At 36.4% G+C, this 18,403-nt stretch overlaps 2 protein-coding genes across 3 annotated transcripts in view; both read left to right on the top strand.

Annotated features, from left to right (window-relative positions):
• Positions 1-41: 41 nt before the first annotated feature.
• sigmar1 (sigma non-opioid intracellular receptor 1) lies at positions 42-7,613 on the top strand. Its single transcript, XM_067433108.1, has 4 exons — positions 42-303; positions 1,930-2,130; positions 6,636-6,728; positions 6,819-7,613. The coding sequence occupies exons 1-4, from the start codon at positions 159-161 to the stop codon at positions 7,046-7,048; spliced, it is 669 nt and encodes a 222-aa protein (XP_067289209.1). The 5' UTR covers positions 42-158; the 3' UTR covers positions 7,049-7,613.
• Positions 7,614-8,628: 1,015 nt separating this feature from the next.
• katnal2 (katanin p60 subunit A-like 2) overlaps positions 8,629-18,403 on the top strand; it is an 11,951-nt gene continuing 2,176 nt past the window's right edge. Inside the window, exons 1-14 of one of the 2 annotated variants that reach the window (XM_067434270.1) lie at positions 8,629-9,162; positions 10,291-10,361; positions 10,453-10,619; positions 10,777-10,813; positions 10,906-11,029; positions 12,023-12,121; positions 12,212-12,283; positions 12,474-12,551; positions 15,651-15,749; positions 17,101-17,164; positions 17,270-17,388; positions 17,496-17,587; positions 17,803-17,913; positions 17,990-18,152. In XM_067434270.1, the coding sequence (XP_067290371.1) occupies positions 9,145-9,162; positions 10,291-10,361; positions 10,453-10,619; positions 10,777-10,813; positions 10,906-11,029; positions 12,023-12,121; positions 12,212-12,283; positions 12,474-12,551; positions 15,651-15,749; positions 17,101-17,164; positions 17,270-17,388; positions 17,496-17,587; positions 17,803-17,913; positions 17,990-18,152 (1,314 nt within the window). In that variant the 5' untranslated portion in view covers positions 8,629-9,144. Of the gene's footprint in view, positions 9,163-9,350; positions 9,582-10,290; positions 10,362-10,452; positions 10,620-10,776; positions 10,814-10,905; positions 11,030-12,022; positions 12,122-12,211; positions 12,284-12,473; positions 12,552-15,650; positions 15,750-17,100; positions 17,165-17,269; positions 17,389-17,495; positions 17,588-17,802; positions 17,914-17,989; positions 18,153-18,403 lie in introns of those variants that run through there. The other variant, XM_067434269.1, reaches the window with a different exon arrangement.

Genomic DNA, 18,403 nt, shown 5'->3' with positions numbered 1-18,403 from the left:
GCAGCTGATTGGTTGTCACCAGATGTTACGTCAGCTCACGTCAGCCCCCGTCACCTCTCATGTGTGCCATGCTGTGTGTCTGAATGAAGTCTGTTTAATGCCTTTTGTAATCTCAGACAGCTTTTTACTTTTAAACAGTCATTTGTGGTCGTGTTACGATGTCTTTCATAAGAAATATTCTAAAGATGGTGGTGGTTTTTGGTGTTCTCGTGTTGACAGTTCAGTTTATAAGATACTGGATGGCAAATAAACAATATGTCTTTACTAAAGAAGATGTTGCCAAGATAGCCAAACAGTATGCAGGTGAGTAAACGCGTAGAACCCATTTCTCTTCTGAAGTTACATCTGTTGCATGATTACGAATGGTGTAAAACGTAGCTATATATAGCATGCTTATGTCTACTTATGTTACCAAAAGCAAGATATTTTAAACGGCTCAATACAACTTTGAAGCCGTGTGTTGCACGGACTATATGTATAACATAGTTGAGTAACACTTTAGTATGGGGAACACATATTCACTATTAATACGACTTTTGCCTCAGTAAACTACACATTTACTGCTTATTAATAGTTAGTACTGTCGTTTTTGTAGCGTTTAAGTTTAGGTATTGTGTAGGATTAAGGGATGTAGAATAAGGCATTAATATTTGCTTCATAAGTACTAACAAACATCCAATAATATGCAATAAAATAAGCGAAAATTGAACCCTAAAATAAAGTGTTACCCAAAGTTGTATTTAGAGCAAAACTGGACTAAACTTTTAAAGGGATAGTTCACCCAAAAGTGAAATTAGCCAATGATTTACCCACCCTTAAGGCATCCTAGATTTATATGACACTCTTCTTTCAGACGAATACAATCGAGTTAAATTAAAAAAAAATGTCCTGGCTAGTCTATGCATTAGGGCAGCCCACAATCTGAAGCCCAAAAAAAGGCATTCATCCATTATAAACATAATCCACACGTCTCCAGGAGGTTGATGGGCTTCTGAAATTAAAATATCAATATTTAAAACTTTATAAAGTAAAATAGCTGCCTTCCATATTCATCTTACAAAAAAGCACAATTCGTATGACGCCAGAAGTAGTGTTAGCATTGTGAACTGCGAGAGGTGTTACACTTTCTTCATAAGTTGAATGGCAGACGCTAGATATTTTACTTTAAGTTTTAAATATGGATGTTTTTCTTACAAAAACCTATCAATTCACTTCAGAAGGCCTTTATTGCACTTTTGGGTGAATGCACTTTTTTAGCTTCAAGTTTTGGGCTGTTATTCACTGCCATTATAAAGCTTGTAGAGCCAGGACATTTTTTTAATATAATTCTGATTGTATTAGTCTCAAAGAAGAATGTCATATACACCTAAAATAGCTTCGAGGGTGAGTAAATTGTTGGATTATTTTCATTTTTGGGTGACTATGCCTTTTAAGAGATACTACTTGATTTCAAGCACAATAATTGACAAAAATATCAAGGTCTTTTTTATGGCAATGTGTGTATTGTCTACGAGACACTTCTTATTAAGTCGGAATGAAACTGAAGTTGCAACAGTTTTTTCTTATCTAATGTGGCACATAAGATTGAAACGGCTTTGAAAACAAGAACAAATGAAGGGCGGGACTAGATTTTGTCCATACAGAATTGATTGGATGGTTGTGGTTTGCTATTGGTGGATCTCATGTGAGTGACAGGTCATTGCTCTGCCCAGTAAACATATTTTCAGAGAAGAGATGAGCTGCAAGAGTGAGGGGATGTTATTTTTTTATTTTGAACTTATGGATATATACATTTTATTATAAAAAAGGATGTATTCTATTTTGTTAAATGTCTGTTTTAATTTAATGGTGACTTTAACTTGCCTGATTAGATGTTTGAAGAAACAACAAAAAAAAGCTGTCTAAAGTGCCTGTCTTTGTGTGCCGTAGGCCAGGATCACGAACAAGCCTTCTCTAAGGTAGTCGTGGAGCTGCGTAAGAGGTATCCGGGCCACATCCTACCTGATGAAGACCTGCAGTGGGTGTTTGTGAATGCTGGTGGGTGGATGGGCTCCATGTGTCTCCTCCACGCTTCACTCACAGAGTATGTGCTGCTCTTCGGGACAGCAGTCGACACGGGTGGACATTCAGGTAAGTCGAGATCATCTCCACCAGTGTTGGGGGCAACGCATTGCAAGTTACGTAATCAGGTTACTTTTTTCAAGTAACGAGTAAAGTAGCACATTACTTTTAAAATGTCAAATAAGTTTATTGACTTACAGCTTTCCTGTCCCCATGTTGAAATTGTAAGTGCTGAGGTGTTGTGTGTGCTGTTTAAACAAATTTCCATCGCAATTTTAATATAAAAGTTTCAGCCCTTTATCTGAGTTTGCATGTTTTGATGTCCTCATTCATGTTCAAGATATAACAGTGGCTATAGCATTTCTATCATAAGGAATTGGGCAAATATTAAAGGTTAAGTGGACAGTTGAATTTTAATGTTGTTTTTAAAGGGTTAGTTCACAGAAAAATTCAAATTCTGTCATTAATTACTCACCATCATATCATTCCAATCACGTAAGACTTTTGTTCATGTTCAAAACACATATTATGATATATTTAATGAAATCTGAGAGCTCTCTGACCCCGCCATAGACATCAATTTAATTACCACTTTCAAGGTCCAGGAAGGTAGTAAAGACATTGGGTGTTTTTACATGCACATTCTTATGTCTATGTCTAATAGGCCAACAATGAACATAGTCATGTAAACGCGGTAACCCGTTTTCTTTTATCGGAGTAAGGTCATAAACGGCGTAAGTATAAACCAATCGGGACAGGTAGTTTTTTGCCTCTTACCCTGATTTCGCACAGCGTGTAAACGCATTAACCTGCTTTCTGTCGGCTTATTGTAGTGCGCTGCAACGACGCGTCGACGTCATCGATTACGTCAACTACAAAAATACGTCGACGTGCGTGAAATGCGTCGACGCGTCACACTGTTTGTTTACATCTCGCGTAATGGCATACAGGGAATGGAGAAAGTAGCATTCTATCACAAAAACAGAGACCACTGTTATCAAAAGTATGGGAATACTTTAAACAGAGGACAAATAAAATGGCCCCTTGTTCCCTTTGCAAAACCGATATGGTGTACCACGGCAGCACAACTGCGATGCGTGAGCACCTCAAAAAACATCTCTGCGCTCTCCGGTGTTACGGTTTAACTGGTTTCCGTGTGATCTGGTGACTAACTTCCTGGTTCAGGTCGGATATTCTTGTGCTTGCGGCATTCTGAAACGTTGAGATGAACTCGATGCGGTGCGGACGCGCCTGAAAAAAACGAGCGCGTCGCTTTCATTATGAGAGCACTTATCGCGCGCCTACATTGGAAATAATGAACTTGAGCGCGCAAAAGACGTGATATGTGAACGGCCCCTTAAAAGACAGCGCGCCGCGAGACAACAGTCACAAACCACCGAGCTACCCCGAATCAGCTCCAGATCTCTGGAAACCATGTTAAACCATAGCAGAACCCTGACTACATTTTATGGTTTGTGATGCTAAAGAACATTTCATGATGTCTCAGACAACTGTAAATGTATGGCTACTGTGGTTTAATTATAAACTCATATTTACCATAGTAAAATAATTTTCTTTGCCTCTTTATTATTTTATACTGTAAAAACTTGAAAAAACTGTTGAAATATTATATTAGAAGTTGTACTTATATATTTTTTGTAAAGTTATCCAAAGGATTCATGAGCTAATTACAAAAAAGAACATTAAATTAATTATTTATTTTAATAAAAATGATCGTTAGATTAGCCGACTTATCGAAAAAATAATCGTTAGATTAGTCGACAGAAAAAATAATCGTTAGTTGCAGCTCTAGCATGTGTGATAGGTGACAAAAACGCAAACTTCGAGCAGATTTAAACGCATCCATACAGAGCAAGCTAGCGTTTTGCATGAAATAAGGACATATATCACAAACGCAGACTCTTTTAAGACCCAGAAAATTGTAAAGATGTGTTCTCATCTCATGTAGAAGAGATTCAGTCAAAATGCTGCTGTAACTATATGAGGGATTATATGAGCCATAAATCTGCCGCTGACATGGTGCACGCTTTATTTAACATGAAAACTGATGTAACATTTGGAATACTCAGAGTCAGTTAAGGACATTATTATGTTTGACGTCACTACAAGGAAATAACCCGGTTTATTAATAAAATCATGTATGTGTGGTTTACTTGTGTTGTCAGTTTGCATGTAAACGGGGAAAACTGATTATTTCAATACTGATTGTCAATTCTGAATGGCTAGTAACTTTAGAAAACCAATAGCCACAGTGGCTGGTGAGCAAAAAAGTTAATGTCAAGCCCTGAATGTAATGCATTACTTTCCACAAAATGTAACTAAGTACTGCATTTATATGCATTTTTAGGGAGTAACGCAATATTGTAATGCATTCATTTTAAACGTACCTTTCCCCAACACTGATCTCCACATCCTATTTGTCTTCAAAATCAAAAGAAATAAATAAAAAAAATGGATCATAGTTTTTTTTTGCATTGACAAAAATTGTCTGGATTTCTCAGCAAAAAACAAACAAACTCTGTCATCATTGTAATATAAAAACAATTATATTATGATATCGTTGATAGATGGGACTTTGTTTCCCACCAAGGAATAAAAAAAGGTAATTGCAACTATATAATTCAGACTTTTTTCCTCACAATTGCATGTTTATGCCCTGCATTTCTGACTCTCTTTCTCAGAAGTGGGATATAACCTGAATTTATATTTATTTATTTATTGAATTTATGAATTGCAAGATATGAGCTCGCAAGATGAAAAGGCGCAGTTCTATTTTTTTATATCTGTATTCAGTGGTGGAAACAAGCGTCTATAGAAACAATACTGTATTACTTTATTGATAATCTAATGGGAATCAACATTAACAATAAAAAATAACATCAAGATACATTTCCATCAATGACAATTTTGAATGAAAAATAATCTCACAAATTCTTTTTAGACCTAAAAGATGCAAAAATAGTTATTCCTAACTAAATTAAAACTATTCAACGTATTGGTTAATTGGAGAAAAAAAAGAAATAAAATATAAATAATAGATTAAAATAATTAAAACAGAAATATTGAAAATATGTTTTCAATATCAATTCAAATTACTGAAATAAAACTACATAGAAATATTAAAAACCAAAATGACAAAAAAGATATTTTGATATATATATATTTGTGAGATATTATTACAATTTAAAATATTTGGGTTTCAGTGTATTATACTTTAAATTATCATTTATTTCTTTGATGCAAAGCTAAATTTTCAGGATTGTTTCTCTAGTCTTCAGTGTCACATGTGACATCCAGTCTATCCTTCAGAAATTCTAATATACTGATTTATTATGAGTGTTGGAAACGGTTCAGCTGCCTAATATATTTGATGAATAAAAGGTTAAAAAAAACCTGCATTTATTCAAAAAAAAAAAACATATTTTCAAATAATATAAATCTCCTTTACTATTAATTTTTATCAATTTAACACATCCTTGCTGAATAAAAATATTGATTTATTATTTTTTTTAAAGAAAGAAAAAAAATGACTGACCCCAAATTACTGACCAGTAGTATATATTGTTGTTACAAAAGATTTCTATTTTTAAAACATTTGCTTCTTCTTTTTTTTTTCGTTTTCTTTTTTTTAACTTTTTATTCATCAAAGTATTATAAAAAAGTGTCACAGGTTATGAAAAAATATTAAGCAGCAGCACTGTTTTCAACTTTGAAAACGAGTCATCATATTAAAATGCTTTCTGTAAAACATAAAAAATAAATTAAAAATATTCTGTATTCCTGATCAAATAAATGCAGCCATATCACCCTGTAGCCCAAGACTGGTTTCCCACTGAAGCTAAGCAGGGCTGAGCCTGGTCAGTACCTGGATGGGAGACCAACTTGGAAAAACAGGTAGCTGCTGGTAGAGGTGTTGGTGAGGCCAGCAGGGGGTGCTCACCCTGTGGTCTGTGTGGGTCCTAACGCCCCAGTATAGTGATGGGGACACTATACTGTCAGAGAGCACCGTCCTTCAGATGAGACGTTAAACCGAGGTCCTGACTCACTGTGGTCATTAAAAATCCCATGGCACTTCTTGTAAAAGAGTAGGGGTGTAACGCTGGTGTCCTGGCCAAATTCCCTTGATTGGCCCTTACCAATCATGGCCTCCTAATAATCCCCATCCACTGAATTGGCTCTATCACCCTCTCTCCTCTCCACCTTTCGCTGGTGTGTGGTGAGCGCACTGACGCCGTTGTACTGTGGCTGCCGTCGCATCATCCAAGTGGATGCTGCACTGGTGGTGTTTGAGGAGAGACCCCTGACATGAGTGTGAAGCGCTTTGGGTGTACAGTAGTACATTTGAAAGCGCTATATAAATGCCTCATTCATTCAAATAAATGCAGGATTGATGAGCAGAAAAAACATCTTTCAAAAACATTACTTAGACATTAAAAACTGTACTTTATATATATGCGTGTTCCTACAGTAAATGCCATATTGACACCAGATGTTTTGCCACATTAGAATTTCTTGATTTTTTCAATCACTTTTCATATCTGTATTTACCTTAGGTCGTTACTGGGCAGAAATATCAGACACTATCATTTCTGGAACGTTCAGGCAATGGAAAGAAGGAACAACTAAAAGCGAAACATACTATCCAGGTATAACAGCCATAGGTCCTCAGCACACACTCTGAGTTAACTGTGATCGCACATTTTACCCATAAAGCTTCATTTGGTTATTAATGGCAGGTGACACTATAGTGCATGTGGCGGGAGAGGCGACCTCGGTGCAGTGGAGCGCAGGGACGTGGATGGTGGAGTACGGCCGCGGATTCATCCCCTCCACGCTGGGATTCGCTTTGGCCGACACAGTCTTCAGCACACAGGACTTTCTGACACTATTTTATACAGTACGTGTTTATGTGAAGGGTATGATCCTGGAGGCGGGCGCTTTCCTAACTGATGCAGGCGTCTTTTGAAAACCACACTACACACTGTACGTCCCGTCCCTTCGCTATTTGGATAATTGATCACGGTGTCAGGTCAGAACCGACAACATGTTGAATTTGATGTATGGAAAGAAAGCACTTATTGTAATTATTTTCCAACTATGAAATTTTTATTTTCCATACTGTATAAAGTTTATCAAATGTCTTTTCTAAAACATATTGTTGGACAAAATTGTGTGTGCGTGTGCGTGTGCGTGTGCGTGTGCGTGTGCGTGTGCGTGTGCGTGTGCGTGTGCGTGTGCGTGTGCGCGTGCGTGCGTGTGTGCGTGCGTGTGTGTGTGCGTGCGTGTGTGTGTGTGGTCCAATGTCTGTGTTTGAACATGGCAAGATGTTTTAGCAGCTCAATACTGTCCAGAAACGGTTATAACAAGGTATGAATAAAATAAAAAAGTGTTCTGTATTTTGAAATCACTTTCTTTGCACCTTTTAATATAGCGTGAAGATGAAATGCTGCTTTTTTTTCATAAGTTACATTTACTGTTTAAAACTGACGTGTCTATGTCAATTGCTCCAGAATAAAACCAATTAATATTAAGTATTTATTTTATAATTTTTTTGCGGATTTCTTTTGTGTTCTGTTTTGTATCTGTCAAATAGGGAATATGATATTATATATGATAAGTATACTTTATAATAAGTATAGTCTAATAAAGTACTTATTAATAATTTGCAAACTATAGTTATTACATTTATGGGATATATAGAAATAGTGCGTTCTTCATTTATTGTCGCTGTAACAACTTATTACTGCTTAATTTGCTCATGTGTAGAGTTAAAAACATATTAACTGTAAATAGAACTGACATAAGATTAGGTTGCAGAAAATGACATTAATAAAGTGCTATAAACCAACTGTTATTTGATATTAATTGCATTCATATTCAGTGTTACTTAAAGTGTTTACAAATACCCATGCACATACGGACACACACTTGGTTTCTTTATTTGAAGTGGTTTTGAGGATAGGCTTAATTAATTAAATGTCTAATAAAGGTTTGTTTAAAGCACTTTATTAATGTAATTTTCCCCTTTTTAATGACCTAATCTAAAGTTATAACTATTTACACTTAATATTTTAACAAAGCATTATTTAACTCTTTATGAGCCAATTATTGTTTGTCACCTGTGTGACAATTATTAAAGAACTCCCTATTTGTCTATTAATGTATTACCTTTATAAACCATTTGCAAAGGATTTTGAAATATTTGGAAAAACACCCATATTTTACCAAAACAGCTTTTGTTAAAAGAAAGGAACTTTTCCATATGTGAAAGTGTTATTTTCTAAACTGTACAAACAAAGAATTAACTAAAATAGACATTTATGTTTAAAGATTGGAGTTTGAGGGGGAAAATTGCAAAAAGTATTTTATGTTCACCTACTTTAAATAACTTTTTGTCAAACCTTAATCTACACTCCATACACCATAATGACACACACACACACAAGATTTGTGACAACTTTGCAAATTTATTAAAACAACGGAAAAAGTGCATTGCATAAGTATTCAAACCCTTAACTCAGGACTTGAAGCACCTTCACAGCCTCGAGTCTTTTAAAAGTTTTAGTGTGTGATTTGACAAGCTTTACACATCTGCATTTTCTGTCATTCTTCTCATCAGATCCTCTCATGCACTGTTAGGTTGGATGGGGACCATTGGAGGAGTCTGTGTCCCGGTCTAAGGGTCTCTGTGCTTAGAGTCATTGTCCTGTTGGAAGGTGAACTGCCCAGTCCGAGGTTCTGAATGCTCTGGACCAGGTTTTCATTAAGGCTATCTCTTTATGTTGATGTGTTGGGCTCTGTCGAGTCCCTCTGTCCCTACCGCTGAAAAACACCCCCACAGCATGATGCTGCTCCACCACACATTACTGATGGGATGTTATTGTGCAGGTGATGAGCAGTGCCGGCCTGGTTTCCTCCATACTTGACGCTTGAAATTTAAAGAATCTTGTCTCACAGTCTGGGAGTCCTTTAGGTGGATTCCATGTGGGTTTTCATGTGTCTTGACCAAGGAGAGTCTTGATTCTGGCCACTCTGCCATAAAGCCCAGATCGGTGGAGTTGCATGGATGTTCGTCTTTCTGTAAGTTTCTTCCATCTCCATCATGTATGATCATGTAGCTCAACCAGGGGTGTGTGTGTGATGGGTCCTTGTGTCACCCCGGGGATCTAAATTGAGGTCCCCATGAGGGAACATAATTAGTTTATATATATATATATATATATATATATATATATATATACAGGGTAGGTTTAATGGGTAGGGTTAGCATAAGGGGATATAATATATAATTTGTATAGTATAAATACTGTTACGTCTATGGGTAACGTTAGTCCCCACAAAGATAGTAAACCGTGTGTGCGTGTACCGGGTCTCTCTCTCACACACACACATGCGCTAAGGTCACTGTAGGCTCATGTCCATGTGTGAGTGTGTTTGTTCATATCGCGATGGAGCTTTCTTACCAAGCCATAAAGACTGCTAATCGGGCCAGAGAGGCGGTAAGTGCTGATATGAAGTTGTTGTTTTTGTAAACTTTGATTTCACACGCCGGACAGACGGGTCAAATATAGCCTAACTTACCTTGTTGAGCTAACGTTATAGCTGAGCGAAAGGTGATGCGTATAAAGTATATGAACAAATAAATGGAGGTAATCAAACCGAGTGTAATTTAAAATAGCCTTTCATACAATTGTTATTCACAATTAGTGAGAGGGTAAGTTAGTTAGCTACTAAATACGTGTGTTTACTTTACACCATAGACAGTCGTTGTGGTGGGTGCTCTGCTGCTATAGCAACCTGTCACTCTACTCTTCGCACTTCCCTTAATGTAGGGTGTGGGCGCCATCTTCCGGATAAACACAGTATAGAGTAGTTTATGATAAATATTTAACTTAAATTGAAACGTTGAAAAAAAAAATTAGCAATTCAAATAAAACGCAATCATATTAAAGTCGTGAAACATTAACACCCGGGTTTCACAGACAAGGCTTAAGCTAGTCTCTGACTGAAATGCATGTTTGAGCTGTTTCAACTGAAATATGTCAGTGACATTGTTTTGTCTCAATGCTCACCAGTAATGTTTTTCTTCCCCCTAAGGTGTCTTTATAAATGCTACTAAATTCCTTAATTGAACTAATGCCTAATCCTGGGTTAATAGCTGTGAATGAAGTATCTTGATGTAATTTTATGAATTCATGTTCTTCTTAGGATGAACTTAGAACTGAAACACGCAGAAGAAATTTGCTGGTTTTGATTTATCATCATTTACTGGAGGAGGGGTGAGATTTTCCTTTAAATGTTTCTTAAATTGACAGTCTCAAATGAGAGAAAAGACACAAATGTAAATACATTTTAATGAATTTCTCACAGGTATATAGATTCAGCCAAGGCCTTGGAAAAAGACAGTAGTTTTGGTTTATGCCGCTTTGAGGTGTGTGATAATGTTGACCTGGACACGGTTCTCCTGGAATATGAGAGTTATTATTTTATAAAGTTTCAAAAATATCCCAAACTAACAAAGAAACTGCCAGAACAAGGTGAGAGTTTACTCGTCATTTTGTTCTTTTACACTTCATACCAATATTTTTGTATTTTTTATTTTAAATGTTCTAGTATGCTTTTTGCATGTATATTAATGATATTGTAATAATAATTTGTTAATACTATTATTTACTGTTTCTTCTTTCTTTATAGGAGAAAGTCGGCTTGTCAAGAGTTTTGGTAAAAGAAGGTAGGCCTATGTACAGTACTTTTACCACAAGGACATTCAAAGATTGAGGATCATTTCTGTTTATTCTGGTCATTTGTATTCATATGTGAAAGGACATCATCATCATCCTCCAGTCAGACACTCCCGAGAATCAACTCCAATCAGCGACCACCATCCAGAAACATTGCTAAACGGTCTGAATCTAAACTAACAGGAATAGTCATCAATAAATCCAGGGTGAGTCTCCAAACATCCTTTAGGGAAGCTTGTCTCTGCTATTGAATAAAAAAGAAAAAATATATAGTTTTAATGAATATCTCACAATTTAGACTTTATAATATAGATTTGTAATATAGACTTGCAGTTAAAAAGGTAGCCTATAATTATAGAGTTTAAATATCAAAAATATTCTGAGATCAAATAAAAGTCAGAATGGGAACTGTATCAGAACTGAATCAATTTTCAGAAAAAAACTGAAAATTGTGAGAAATAATGTCTGAATTGTGATACAGTATAAAAGTTATAAAGTCTAAATTGTGAGATATAAACTTGCAGTTGCTAGAATTTTCATAATTTATATCTCAAAATTCTGACATTTTTTCTCAAAATTGTGACATTTAAACTCAAAAAATATGTTTTGTAATTACTAGTTTATATCTCGCAATTCCAGCTTTTTTTTCTCTGAATTGCAAGTTTTCATGTTCACAATTATGAGATTTTAAAAAGTCATAATTGCGTGTTATAAACTGATAATTGAGAGAAATAAAGTCAGAATTTTGAGAAACAGTAAAAAACTTGTAATTATGAGTTATAAAGTGTGAAATTTCAGATATAAACTCACAGTTGCAAGGGGAAAAAATGCTAGAATTGTCAATACTTAAATATCACAATTCTGACTTTTTTCCTCAAAATTGAGACATTTAAACTCAGAAAATTAAGTTTTGTAATTGCTAGTTTAAATATCTCGCAATTCCTGCTTTTTTTCCTCAGGATTGCAAGTTTTTATGTTCACAATTCTGGTGAGGTATAAACTTCCAAATTGCGAATTATGAATTGTGACGTTAGTTTATTTTATTTTTTTAAGTCTAAATTGTGAGACAAAAAGTCACAATTTCCTTTTTCCCTGTGGTGTAAAAAAGCTTCCATATACATCTGATATGTAATAATTATGTTTGAAGAAAATGTTCTATCCTCTGTATGTTAAAGAATAACTTTGCTTGATCTGTCCAGGAAGGTAACAGCCTGACACCTGTGGAAACATCAGGATTTGGGCTGAATGTGTCTCCTATCGTCAGGAATGGAGCAGAAGAGGGAACACACATGAGAAAGGTCATTATTTTCTTTAAAAAGGTTTAGAGAACCCGTGGAATGTTTATTCAATCATTTTACACGATGAAAATTCTTTCACCCTCATATCAGGGTTACCAGGTTGATTACAGGAATCTGATTCAAGATGCGGTTAAAGGTGCCACAAATGACCCAGATTTCTCGGTAGGTCAGCTGTATTTTTCCTTCAGTTGAAGTAATATTCCAGTTTGAATAGAACTCAAGCTCTGTTGGGAATAATTAAGGTATTCAGCTGATTGGCACAAGTCATATCCCTCTGAAATGATGAAAAATCAATTTGTGTTGAATGTTCTGTTTCTGTAGAGATCTAATATTTGTTATATTTGGCTTACAGGAGCGTTTGCTGAAACCCGTAAGTGCCTTCATTGGGATGAACAGTGACATGAGGGAACTTACAGCTGTTATTAGCAGAGTAAGTTCATGCTTATGAAATCATTTCTCTTTTATTGCAGTCTGAAACTATATTAGTGTAAACCGGTTAGGGTTATTTTAAGGTGTCCGTGTTACAGTGTAATGCATTTAAGTACTGAGTAATAATAATTAACTTAACATGTGCTTACTGTAGGTTTAGGGATAGGGGCTAGTTTAGAGTTTGTTGCATGTAATTATGCATAATTTATAGTTATTACTACAATAATAACATTTAAATCTGTCTGTGGTTCGGTTTGTGTCAGTGTGGTTTTGGAAGGAAGAAAACAGGGTCGGCGTGACTGGGACTTGCGATTTTTATCCTCCAATATTAGATCAAACACAAAGGACGCACGTGGGCGTTCTGGTCAAAAACACTCAAACTCGTTTACTCAAACTTTCACTCAGCTTTGTCTCTCCAGCACAGTACACTCTCAGACGCAGTCCAACCCTGCGTCCCAATTCACATACTATCCATACTAAATAGTATTCGAAAATAGAATTAGTATGTCCCAAATCGTAGTATGTTGAAAAGAGTATTCCAAAGATACCCAGATGGTTTACTATTTCCGGTCCGAATTCGAAGTATGGATTGATGTGCACTAACGGCTGATATTGCCCACAAACCATTGCGAGTTGGACGAGGATTCGATTAGAACTACAAACACGGATAAAAAGCGTTAAAAACTACAAACATGACGGATATGCGAGTCCGACGGTTAAGTAGAGAAGTTTAGATAAAGGGGTTTGAGTGACCAACTATCAATATTTAACCTGACAAAAATATATTTATTCAGTGTTGTCCACATTATATTTCACCCGCAGCAGCATTGAGAATTTTTGTAATGACACGTTTGGCCATTAACTCTTAAATTCATCATTATATTTAAACTGCAAACACATGAGGAGAGTCTCTGCATTAAAGACATACACATGGCAGATCAACGAGCGGCTACATTTCTCTCCGATACGGTAGGAGATTAAACTGAATGTGGAGGATTTGAACTGTGACGAATCTGACGATGATTGACAGAGCAGTTAAACGATGACGGGATGCTCGTAACTAAGGGACAGAGTCCATTAAAGATGGTGAAGTAGTATGTCCCGAAGCTTGCATACTTTTCTGCTACACACTCAAAAGTATATACTTTTTCTTCACAAAAAGAGTACATACTTTTAGGACGTAGTATAAGTAGGCGAATTGGGACGCAGCATATGAGATTTTGCATTCTCGCGCAAAGGTTTTACGCTCCCCTGAGAAACGTTGCGTTCCCTCGCAAAAACCTTTGCGCTCCGCCAAGAAACTTTGACTTCGCTCGCAAAGGCCTCAAAACGTTTTACAAGCGAACGCAGTTTCTTGGGGAACGCAAAATAATTGCAAGTGAACGCAAAAGCATTTACTTATTATTTTTCTCCCATCTAATTTCCCCCCACCACCATGTCCCTTTATGGGCTCTGCACATTTTACCACAGAATTTTAAACTTAGACTTATCAAAGTGCACTTAGAATGAGGAATATTTATACTTATAGAATTTGTTTCAAAGAATTTGCAATGGGATTATTTCCAGGACAGTTAAGCACATTGCCCCAAAATCCTCATTACCATCCATAATGTATGTTTTACTGAACAGTTTTTTTGTAATTAAATTTTGCCAATAATGATACTCATTAGATTCTAATTATTGTGATACAGTACAGAAAATCAGCCGAATTTTTTTTATTTTTTAAATGCTAATATAAATGACTGTATTCACAATGAACGAGAGTCAAGAGAGTCAGTAAAAATGTTCATGCACTTGAAGCATTATAATTATATGCAGTGCCTAAAACAAACTTTTTGCCACATCTGCCAAAGGCTGACTTAAGAAAATGTACCGGCGGCTATCAATATATTTTTTTCCTGGCTATGAAACCCGGCTATTGAAAAAACAGGCAGTAATGACACCAACATTTTAGATACCATTCTCTATTCCAATTTCCATACCACAGCTAAAACTACTAGTGTAACTAATATAAATGTAAAACATTAAAGACAAGTAAACAGTCAACCGTTAAAAAAATCTATATATATTAATAATCTAATTACATGTAAAAGCACAAATAAATAAATAATAACAAAGATACAAATTAAGTAAACAGTTCTTTTCAGGTTTTTGACAGTTTTCGGGTACAGAAATGTTATAAAATAACACTGCTTAGCCTTCACTGTATAAATTAAATATCCTTATTAATTAATTAATCCTTATTAAAATTACAAAGGTTATAAAGTCAAGAGCAAGAAGTTGGTTGCCCTTTATTGTTTTACATTACAGAGACAGCAGCAGGAACATTAGGCTGTTGCCACTTTAAGAGTGAACGCATAGATGTAATATACTAATACTGCTCACATGCGTTTACTTTCTCAACTCTTTATAATCACTTAAGATATAATCAACTGTGTTTACTAGGATACTCACTCTTTTTTTCACATAGTGTTGTGTGAATTTGTTCAATAAAGAATACAAAAGCATGACAGAGAGCTCAGTTTAGTATTCAAGCAATGGAATGAGCTCCCTTTCTCATCTTCTTGCACTTTAATATTTAAATTGCCAAGTTTGTGATGTTTTTTACTCGCATTTGTTGCTTGGCGAGTGTTAATTTTAGGCCCTGATTACATGTGTAACGGAATACCATAATATTTATATTGTTGCTTTAAATTATTGCATGTTTTTATTATGGTAATGGAATTTTTTGGAGGATGGGAACTGAGAAGTCAACTTAATTATCATAAAATTAGGTCAATGCTAAATATCTTGAGCCTAAAATAGGCTTCATTTTTATTTATTTAATTTTGATGTTTCACTTATACCATATTTTACTTTTTTAAGGAAAATATTTCTGTTAATGAAGAAACATTTGTGTTAATGAATGTGCATTATTTAATATGAACACTATTCAACACTAGAGAGCAGCATACAGTCTGTTTTATTATATAGTGTGTGACACGTCTTGATATTGTGTGTGTGTGTGTGCGTGCGTGTGCGTGTGCGCGCAGATACACAAGGTGGACCATGTATTAATGAAGCACTCAATTTCATCTTTCTCTTCTGTCTCTCCATAAAGGATATCTATTTACACAACCCCAATGTGCGCTGGGACGACATTATAGGTCTGGAGGCTGCCAAGCGATTAGTCAAAGAAGCTGTCGTCTACCCCATTAAGGTGCTTGGCTGCTAAACACTTTGGTATTTCTCAAGCCGCCGCCTGCCTTCGATTCTGAATACATCTCCGCTAAAGGCTACAGGAAAGCCGAGCTCAGGGTTATTTCTTAAGATGACATGAAATCTATACCTGAATACCATCCAATCTGACCGTTCACATTTCTGGCTCATCTCTGGCCTCTCTGGTGATGACTACAAATCCACAATACGCTCCTGACAAACAGGAAATGCAAACGTTATTTGTCTTCTCTGGCTCAATCATGTGATGAAGACGGTTGTTGTCATACAGAATTACCTGGAAATTCTGTTTGCTCAGTATTATTTGCTTCTAGCACAAAGTAAAAAATAGTTTGAAGAATTACATTACATTGTGCTAAAATACATCTTGTGGCTCGGTTTTGTCAATACTTGAAACTTTTTATGTATTAGATAAAGTGGTGTCTAACAGTTAATTGGTCAATGACAGTATTAGGCCTACTTATTCTCCACACCGTTAAGTCAAAAAATGCTTTTTGCTCATCTTATTTATCATACTTAATCAGATTTTCACTTGGTGGATACAATTTGTGAAACCTGCATCCTCTCAATGGCCTAGCAACCGCTCAAAATACCCTAGCGACCACTCATAACACTTTAGTAGCCAAATTAACAACCATTCAGAACAGTTTCAAACAGCTAGCAACCACCCAGAACACATTTTCAATTCCATAACAATCAGAGCACCACAGCAACAGCCTAGCAACACTCTTACAGGCCCTCAGAACACATTAGCAATCACCCACAACATTATAACAACTAGCAACTATTCAGAAGACACTTTCAATGGTCTAACAAGCACCTACATTATAACATCCTTAGAATTGTGCTTGTAAATGCCATCTAGAACACTCTATCACATGCTTAGCAACCACCTAGTGATGGACTAACAGCCACCCAGAACTCGATTGCAACCAGCAAGAAACTACCCAGAAACCCCTAGCAACTGCTTAGCAAGCATCCAGAACACAATCTGCCTAACAACAACATCCTAGTAACCATGATAAAACCCCATAGCAACCACATAGTAATGTACTACCTGCCACTCAACCTTAGAAACATCCAAATAACCATTCAGAACATTGTATCAACTATCCAGAACACCTTTTTAATGCCTTAGATTACAACATCCTTAGTAATTCCCTTGCAATGCGCTAGTAACCCTACAGAACACCACAGAACATGCTTAGCAACCACCTAGAAAGTCTTTTCAACCCCCAGAAGATCATAGCATCTCTCTAGCAACCGCTACTCAAAACACTTTAGCAGCCATCTAGCAATGCCATAGCAACTACCCATAACATCTCTCTTTTCAGTATCCTCAACTGTTCACTGGAATTCTGTCACCATGGAAGGGTTTACTCCTTTATGGACCTCCAGGTGTGACCTTTCTGTTTTCTGTTTTGAGAATGTTCAATCCCTAAATATGAAAGATAAATTTTATGTAGCATAGTCTTAATGTGACGACTGTTTCCCAAAATTCAGGCACAGGAAAGACAATGCTGGCCAAAGCTGTAGCCACAGAGTGTAACACAACGTTTTTCAACATCTCTGCATCCAGTATTGTGAGCAAATGGAGGGGAGACTCTGAAAAGCTGGTTCGGGTCAGGAGAGACTTGAGATTATTTGCTCAGATTTGTTATTTTATTGTTTTATGAAATGTGTGGTGGAAAGGTTGTGCTCAGCGGATCAATGTTATGCTTCTCTGCAGGTTTTGTTTGAGCTGGCAAGATATCACGCCCCATCCACCATTTTCTTGGATGAGCTGGAATCAGTGATGAGCCAGCGAGGTGTCGGCCAAGGGTGAGCTTGAGCCAGTAACGTTCGCTGACAGTAACTTTATAAAATAACCTAAAATCTAACTCAGAGTGCACAATCAAATGCTAAGGTGTTGTGGATAGCTGCCAGGACCATACTGAGGGTTTTGACTAGATTTATGTTATAGTATGAATAAAAACACTATTGAATTAACTGATAATGATTAATAAATTACACCATTTTTATTTGGTTCTTTTAAGAGGTGACCATGAGGGCAGTAGGAGGATGAAGACGGAGTTACTAGTTCAGATGGATGGACTAGCACGATCAGATGATCTTGTGTTTGTACTTGCTGCCTCAAACTTACCCTGGTGAGGAGTGATTGTGAGAAAACTATATTGATGTTCTGTTATGGCTTTCTTCATAATCTTTCTAATCTCTCATCAGGGAGTTGGACCATGCCATGCTGAGAAGACTGGAGAAACGTATACTGGTGGGTCTCCCATCTACCCCTGCCAGACAAGCCATGATCAGTCATTGGCTTCCTCCGGTTAGTAACACAGGTGGGGTGGAGCTGCGGACAGAGCTGGACTATGACTCACTAGCACAGGTGAGAGAAATCATCTGATTGAGGTACATGCACTGCACAGATACTAGAGACAAAAGTCAGTTTAGTTTTAGAGAGACAAACAGATGAATGGACTGACTGACTGACTATTGAATAGAGAGAGAGAGAGAGAGAGAGAGAGAGAGAGAGAGAGATGGACAGACGGACGGACGGACGGACAGAAGGGAGACAGATAGATAGACACACAAACAGACAGTCAGACATACGAAAAAGGCAGGTGACAGATAGATAGA

The sequence above is a fragment of the Pseudorasbora parva genome, chromosome 23 (genome assembly GCF_024679245.1).
Source record: "Pseudorasbora parva isolate DD20220531a chromosome 23, ASM2467924v1, whole genome shotgun sequence".
NCBI lineage: Eukaryota > Metazoa > Chordata > Actinopteri > Cypriniformes > Gobionidae > Pseudorasbora > Pseudorasbora parva.
The sequence above is the reverse complement of the archived record's forward strand: the minus strand, read 5'-3'. Positions and strand labels throughout refer to the sequence as shown.

Bases quoted from the DNA above. Each gene is read 5' to 3' on its own strand.
- sigmar1 (XM_067433108.1), top strand. From the start codon at position 159: ATGTCTTTCATAAGAAATATTCTAAAGATGGTGGTGGTTTTTGGTGTT. The intron at 304-1,929 runs GTGAGTAAACGC...TGTGTGCCGTAG, and splicing joins GATAGCCAAACAGTATGCAG to GCCAGGATCACGAACAAGCC. The intron at 2,131-6,635 runs GTAAGTCGAGAT...TATTTACCTTAG, and splicing joins CGACACGGGTGGACATTCAG to GTCGTTACTGGGCAGAAATA.